General features: G+C 46.6%; 1 protein-coding gene across 1 annotated transcript in view; it reads right to left on the bottom strand.

Moving 5' to 3' along the window:
- Positions 1 to 815: 815 nt before the first annotated feature.
- LOC135821206 (uncharacterized) overlaps positions 816 to 8,033 on the bottom strand; it is a 64,752-nt gene continuing 57,534 nt past the window's right edge. Inside the window, exons 36-39 of the mRNA XM_065334270.1 lie at positions 6,004 to 6,195; positions 4,918 to 5,106; positions 3,799 to 3,987; positions 816 to 3,031 (exon numbers count right to left, since the gene is read on the bottom strand). Of these exons, the coding sequence (XP_065190342.1) occupies positions 2,229 to 3,031; positions 3,799 to 3,987; positions 4,918 to 5,106; positions 6,004 to 6,195 (1,373 nt within the window). The 3' untranslated portion in view covers positions 816 to 2,228. The remainder of the gene's footprint in view (positions 3,032 to 3,798; positions 3,988 to 4,917; positions 5,107 to 6,003; positions 6,196 to 8,033) is intronic.

Raw genomic sequence — 8,033 nt, 5'->3', positions numbered from 1 at the left:
TGTTATACCCAGTGAATACACAGTGATTTATCCATTAGGGCGCGTTCAGACTACCGTGAACCCCGTCAAACCGTGAATGCCGATAAACCGTGAAGGACATTCACACTATTATTATTATTATTACTTGCATGTACGCGTTGGAGTCAACCATGCAAGCATGATCCACAACTTCGCTTATGCTGAACATGATAAACAGGACTATGACAGGGGAAAAAATGAGCTAGAACGATGATAATAATAATTATGATACTTATATCATATATATTATATACAATGTAGCTCATGGGTATTGAAGATATGTCATTTATGAATATGTCCATAATATGAATATTGCAGCCTGAGTGATAATGATAGTGCTATTTCCTGAGTTTGACTGTTTCAGGATCTGTCGGAATATCACAATGCATTCACACTACCGATAACAAACTAACGTTACCGTGAAGTTTTCAGCTCTCACCGCGGCACTGACAAGGGATTTTCCCTTTTTTTCGCAGCGCGCATGCAGCCTGAGCACTTTTTTACTGCCGATAAAAGTTTACTGCCGCAGCAGCCGCGGCAGTAAAACTTTCCCACCGGTAACGTGCCGGTAACGTCACGTGATCTAATCACCTTGGCGACTTTCCCAATCGGTCACTTTTTATCGGTAGTCTGAACGCGCCCTAACAGTTATGAAAACTAGTTCTTCTAAAGCGAAAGTTTGTCTTATCAGTGTTCTTCTTAACGAGCTTTCACTGTATGTAGGCGGCAGATACAAATTCAAGTAGAAGCGGTGGACATTGGGTGAATTCGAGGTGGACATTGGGTGAATTCCAGGTGGACATTGGGTGAATTCCAGGTGGACATTGGGTGAATTCGAGGTGGACATTGGGTGAATTCCAGGTGAACATTGGATGAATTCGAGGTGGACATTGGATGAATTCGAGGTGGACATTGGATGAATTCCAGGTGAACATTGGATGAATTCCAGGTGGACATTGGGTGGCTATAGGTCATTACAGGATGAAGAAAAAAAGCCTCAAAAGTATACAGATGAATAATAATAATATCCCCCTTTGCTGAAGGCACAGTTTGAGCTTTGTCCAGCAGCCATTCATTTGATTATTCAGTCTTTCATTGGCAAGTATAACAGCAGTCCACCAATCATGCACCTCACTCTCAGGCATGTGCCAACAAAGAAAATTCATGTGTGAGCAGAATTAGAATTATGAATACAGGTGGAGAAGTGAAATCCAAGCATACTCTATTGCTGCATGTACATCAACGATGAGTCATCACTGTTCGGGCGATGTTCCTTGCAGGAAAATCCCCGTCCGTGGTGTTGTAATCACTCAGTCAGCGGACCATGATTGTGTACATGAGCAAGCAGCATCGTATATGTGACTTTTAAGACTGAAATGCACGGGAGTGACTCTCTGCTTTACATAACCCTGTCACCGCTAAGGACGTATATTTACGTCCTTGAGAATGACGTGTGAATAAGTGGCCATGCACTGTATAATTATGCTCCTGGGGGAAAAAATACAAATTACCTAGCGTTAAACAGGTGAGGCCAGTAGGAAGAAAAAACCCCGGCAAGCATAGCCATGCTCCGATTGATGAAAATCTCACATGATTTGAGCTTGAAGAAAATAGGAATGCGCTTGGCAGCAATGTGTTACACAAATACATGCACGTGGACTGCTGCGACCGGCAACTCTGGCGTGCATTGCAAAGGCCTTGAGTTGCTGGCCGTGTGCAGCTCATGGCCACTCCAGCACATCAGGGTTAAAGTTGCCGTGTATGGTGCTGTGGATTTCTATATTGGTATGTGAGTCTTGAAACATGCAAGTTCAAACACGATGCACTCCGGGAATACCCTGTGCTCCGAATGCACTCGCCGAACATCGGCATCAGGATACGAGGCCAGTGGCTGCTCACATTGGTGCTTACGATCAGGTGTTTGATTGTGCTTGTTTCATTGGTGCTTATGATCAGGTGTTTGATGGAAAGCTCGGCAGTGCTGATGTCGACTTGCGACAACTGATGGTTCCTCCGTGCCAAATCGCCCCAGAGTTCGAATGGCGTGTATACGGAGCTGCCGGGTGGAATGGTGTAGCACGGTAGTGCAACCATCGATGCAACACCGTGTGCTCTTTGGGCATAGTGTACACTAGAGCATGAACTAGGCTGCCATGGGTCAGTCAGTCTCTGTGGATCAGCATTCATTACTTGTCGCTGGTCCTTAAAAATCAATCGTAGATCGGATCCGACCTGCTGTGTACTATGCCATTGTTGGTGGTGGTCAGTCCGTTACATGCGTCATAACCAATCTCTGATGTCAGGCCATCACCACCGCCAGCACCACCAGCGCCGAATTGATCATAGCCGATTCCCGGATTAACAGGTGATCCCGTGCCAAATTCATCGTATTTGCCACCAACGCCAGCGCCGAATTGATTATAGCCGATTCCCGGATTAACAGGTGATCCCGTGCCAAATTCATCGTATTTGCCACCACCGCCAGCGCCGAATTGATCATAGCCGACTCCCGGATTCAGTGTTGACCCCGTGCTGAACTGGTCGTACCCTTCAACGGGATTCTGATTGCCGTGCCCACCGGCACATTCTGAGGCATTGGACAGATCGTGATCACACTCCGATTGAAGGCCGAGGTGAGATCCAATCGTACTTGACCTTGTTCGGGTTATTGCACCGTCATCCGGAAGCAAAGTGCTTCGCCGTTTGCCGCCGGCATTGTTAACGAGCTTCAGGGCATCGGCTGGCCGAAGGTAGGTATCATCTTCCGGCATTTTGTCTTGCCGTCCTGCTAATACTTCCTTCTCCTCCTCTGCCATCGTTTTAGTGTACCTCGAGGTCAACGTGGACACATTAGACAGCATTGTCCTGGAAAGCATGTGGGAGATTGCGACTGGTTTCCGCGTCCGTTTTGAGTGGCAGATGATGATGAGCAAAAGCGCGCTAATCACGGCGAGGCCACCCAGAGCGCTGGGCAGGATAACGGCCACACCTTTACTGCCCTCGATCTTCGACACTGCAGAGGATATACGCGACATAGATGTGCATGCAAGCCCGCGCGCACACACACACACACACACACACACACACACACACACATGCGTGCACACACGCACACACACGCACACACACACACACACACACACACACACACACACACACACACACACACACACACACACACACACACACACACACACACACATACACACACACACACACACACACACACACAAAGACACACACACACACACAAGCTTGCACAACACGCACACCCACACATGCATGCATGTACACATACACAAACACACACACACACACACACACACACACACACACACACACACACACACACACACACACACACATACTTAGACACCCAACGCACCCAGCCAGAAGGGGTGGGGGAGGGGGTGTGGAACAAAAGCCCCAATTTATCTCGGACGATGAATCGGGTTCTGCTGGAAATCCAAGCATTCTGATCCATTTACAGGTCACTGCATCACACTTCCATGCCTGTCAACCTTTGCAAACCGGAGAATGGGGCAAAGACATATTATAATAGGTGTGAAAATGTATGTATTACACATGTAGCTGGGAGGCACGTGACAAATACACGTTTGGGTGCCTATTACCACCCTCGATATCGGGACTGTCCCGGCCAAACATCAACGTAGAAGATTTTGGTGACTTCCCCAGCCCCATCAGTGGAGTCTCGACTGATGCTTGTGCTCGCAAACATACACCCACGCATGCATGCTTAACAATTTCAAGTAGAATTACCTTCGCACACTGCACTACCAGTCCACACGCCATAATGTTCATTGACTGCTATGCAAGAGAATTGACGATGACCAGCCGCTCTGTAACCGTCTTCACAAATGATCTCTGCGATTGCCCTGACGTTATTGCCGTTGATGACCTCTAGAGAACCATGCTGGATCTCGGCAGTTCGGCAGAACTCTTCTCTCACTGGGAGCACACATGCATGCATGCACACGCACGTGCACATATACACACACACGTACACACACGTACGCATGTACACACATATACCCAAAAACACACATGTAAACACACACACACACGTACATGCACACACACAAACACACACACACACACATACACACACACATACACCATTGGACCATTGGACGCCCCTCGCCGGAGGCGATGATAGCGATGCTACAGCAGAAGCCATAGCAGCTTGTGCTGGGATTGCACCATTCAACAGCTTGCAAGGATGAAGAATTGACCGCCACTATTCAGCCTGGTCTACACCACATAGCTATGAAGTGGCTTTTCTGGCCTGTGAGTCCCTACTTTTCGGTCTTTTTCATTTTTTTCACGCCCACACATCACAACACACACTCCGGCATGCACTGGCTGTTGGTAACCACCCAGGAGAATGAAAGAAAAGTCAGGAGGAGTCTGAGAAAGAGAAGAAAGACGTGTGTGACCATAATCGTCGGGAATCGAACCCGCAACCTATCGATTGGAAATCGCTGCACATACCACTCACCATATGGGACACACACACACACACACACACACACACACACACACACACACACACACACACACACACACACACACACACACACACACACACACACACACACACAGATGCAGATACATACACATTTGAAATCGGAAGGGTCATGACAGTTGCTACTTTCACCGGATGGACACATCTCCATCGTCAACATGTAGAAACACCAATAATTTCTAGTATTACAGTACCTCATCTTATTCATTCATGCTACACGTTGTGAAATACGGGAAACTTTAAAAGATGTGGGCAACTCCAAAAAAGAAGAATGGAAAACATGCAATGGCTCAAGGTTCCCTACCTCCCCCCTGAAAAGGAGAGCCCTTTTCCATGCCCCATCTCATTCTTACATTGACATGTGCTGCTGTCGTTCCACACTCCTTCCATTTGCCCGGCCTCCATGCATATGGGCTCGGACACCGACTTGTAACCATGGCTACAAGAGAACGTTGCCACGGAGCCAAGCTCCCGTTCATTTGAAAAGGATACCCGTCCAGCGCCACTGGCTATGCTGATCTCCGGACAGTAGGCACGATTCACTGTGTAGAGAAACATACCAAAAAAAGAAGGAAAAGGGAGATGGACATTTTCGTCTCCTTCCAAAACCACGACGAGAGCTAACAGCTAACACCTGGAATACTCCGGAAAATGTGTAGTAGTTTCAAATTTGGACTTCACGGAATTTCAAAGTTTTAGGAAATTGGAGGCCACATGCCACAAATAGTAGAACGATACAATTGATTAGTTCGAGGGAAATGAAAGAGAAGATTGGTTAGCAACTAAAATATTATGAGACAGTAACATTGTGGAACCTCTCTTCTCCAGACTACCCATTCCGCCAACTCCCATATCTGGGCCCTTCCCTCAAGGAAGCACCCTGCAGGCTATAATAATTGTCCCCCCCCCCCCCACACACACACTCCACATCTACGTCCTTGGACAGAGTGCACAAGAGATGCGTGGATATGTTTAAACAGCTGCGGAAAATGTCCAGTGGCGACATGTCGGCGCTGCTCTACAGACATCCCGTGCAGCCAGTTATGTACATGTACATGAGTCATTTCCCTTGTCTGTTTTCACCACCCTCTCATCCCATCTACCTCTCCAGGCAACCCCCTTGATATAAAGTATCCATTTTACTTATGGAGAATCCTTCAAATAAAGTCTGAATGAATGAATGAATGAATGAAAAAAAGAAAGAAAACAACATGCTGTGTTTAAAAAATAAAAATTAAAAGTTAGCCGGATTTGCGGCCGCATCACCTGCCGTGTTGAGGAACACATCTGTGTTTAACTAGTGAACAAAAGAACTAGACTGTGTTCATTTGCAAAGTACGGATGCGTGACGCCACAGATAACTGAAGCGCGGATATGCTGAGAGTGTAACATGATAGAATTGGTGATATACATAACTATTGTGAAAGTACAGGGCTCACCTGTGCATTCGAGCGCACGACTCCACGCTCCAGTTCTGGCAAGTCCATTTGCTATGCACGTCGGGTGTTTACTAGAGGACGGGATAAAACCCGCTTGACACTCCAGGGTGGCATGATCGCCAATCGTGCGGTTCCTCGAGTAGGTGAAGTTTCCGAGTTGGTCCTCCAGTGGGGGGCAAAAGTTGTGAATATCTGTGAACGGAAGGACACAAGTTCAGATCCAAGAGCAGCGGTCACTATGTATTACTCGAAGTAACGCGTTTGCTATAGGCGCATACCCGAGGTCATTGATATTCTAACGATGTAAGTGTAGTGTATACATTCAATTGATAGAACACTTTGCAACCTACAGGAGTCCTGCAAAATAGGGCGCTTGCAACAGTTCATTGACTGTGTGGCCTTGTGCGTGACCCTGCTACTCTGGCACTGTGACCCGGATTCAAAATGTGCACGTATGGTAATGTTATCATTATTACAGTCACGAAAATGAGAAGTTCTTTCCATACTCTCTCCTTGTCCATTCACACACTCCTTACACTCACCTACCCAGTTTATCAATACATTTCACAAACTTCAGTACGCGTATTGCCGATTGTGAGTACACTCAAACGTCTCTTATCCGGGCGCATTGGGACCGGGCACTGTCCGTATCTCAGATTTGCCCGTATCTCATCTACCATGCACCACATCAGTCTTTGATTTTGAAGAAGTTTATTTGTATGTGTTCAGGATAAAAAATAACCCTTCGATGAAAATGTGTGGATTACACAGGCTGGCAGTGAAAAATTAATAAGCACTTGCGCATATGGAAAATAAATTCAAACCTCCCAAAATCGAAGCACTTTCGCCATAGGAGCCCAAGCCGAAGGTGTCCGGTAGAGAGACGTGCCCGTACCTGAGGCGTCCGGATAAGAGACGTTTGAGTGTACACAATCACGTTAGGTGTCGTCCGGGGTTACCAATTGTTTTTGAAAAAACGAAAAGTTTTAGTATTAAATTTCAACCCCCACCCACCCACCCACCCTTTCTGCAGGTAACACGCGATCCAACAAAATATTGATTTCAATCTTCGGCACCCAGAAATAACTGGGCATTCTTCATGTACATTCGAAAATTATTTTCAAAACGAAACTCCTATAACCCACCCACCCACAAACGAAAACATTTCGTTTTGAAAATACTATAGGTAACCTTGGATGGCCCCTTGCTGTACGTGTATGTGCTCCCTATATTGTTTGGACTTAAAACTGCCTGCTTTGGGTAAGTTCTCATAGCAGGATGAAATTTCTCTGATGAGTGTGTCACAAAAAGGTTTTAGTCGTTTTTGAAACTGGTAGTTTTATATACGAGCCCGAGCGCGCTAAAACATGACCACAGCTTTTTTTGAAAGAGTCGAGATAATCGCGATTTGAATTCCGCGGCAAAAAATACGAAGTGCAGTGCAACGCGAGTCGCTGTTGTTGTTCTCCTCGGTCGACTGGACTGTTCCGGATGCAATTCTTTGTTGCAAGTAAGTTTATTTGTTTGAGTTTGTATTCGTGTTGCGCTGAGTTGCCTAAAACTGATCGTCATCGATGTATCGACAGAAGAGCCTAGTAGTAATGTACTGCGGAGCGGAAGAAGACGACATCATCGCACTCCATGCGCAGGATAAAATATTTTGAGGATTCGGGTCGGAAACAGAAGGAAGACGATGATGGCTACAATGACGAGTCATTTGAGGGCGACACTTTCATCGAGCGTAAAAAGAATTGATGCTGGTAGTCCCACGATCTGCAGTGACGAGGAATTCTACTCTGATGACAACCTGGCAAGCGATTGGCATCGACACTGACTTGGGAGGTGAGTCGGCCGATGATTTGGCCAGAATGGACATCGCTGCACATATCCGGGACAATGCCAGTATTGGTTGCAAGTGCAAAAACAATCAATGGACTCTGCTGCTCCCTCAACTTGCTCAAGTCAATAATTTGAGTACCCTTATGCGGAACATCGCTAGCATGAGCAGCATGCAGCGAAAGCAGTACTCT

Source organism: Sycon ciliatum, chromosome 7 (assembly GCF_964019385.1).
Source record: "Sycon ciliatum chromosome 7, ocSycCili1.1, whole genome shotgun sequence".
NCBI classification, from domain to species: Eukaryota; Metazoa; Porifera; class Calcarea; order Leucosolenida; family Sycettidae; genus Sycon; species Sycon ciliatum.
This window is presented reverse-complemented; position numbering and strand designations above follow the sequence as displayed.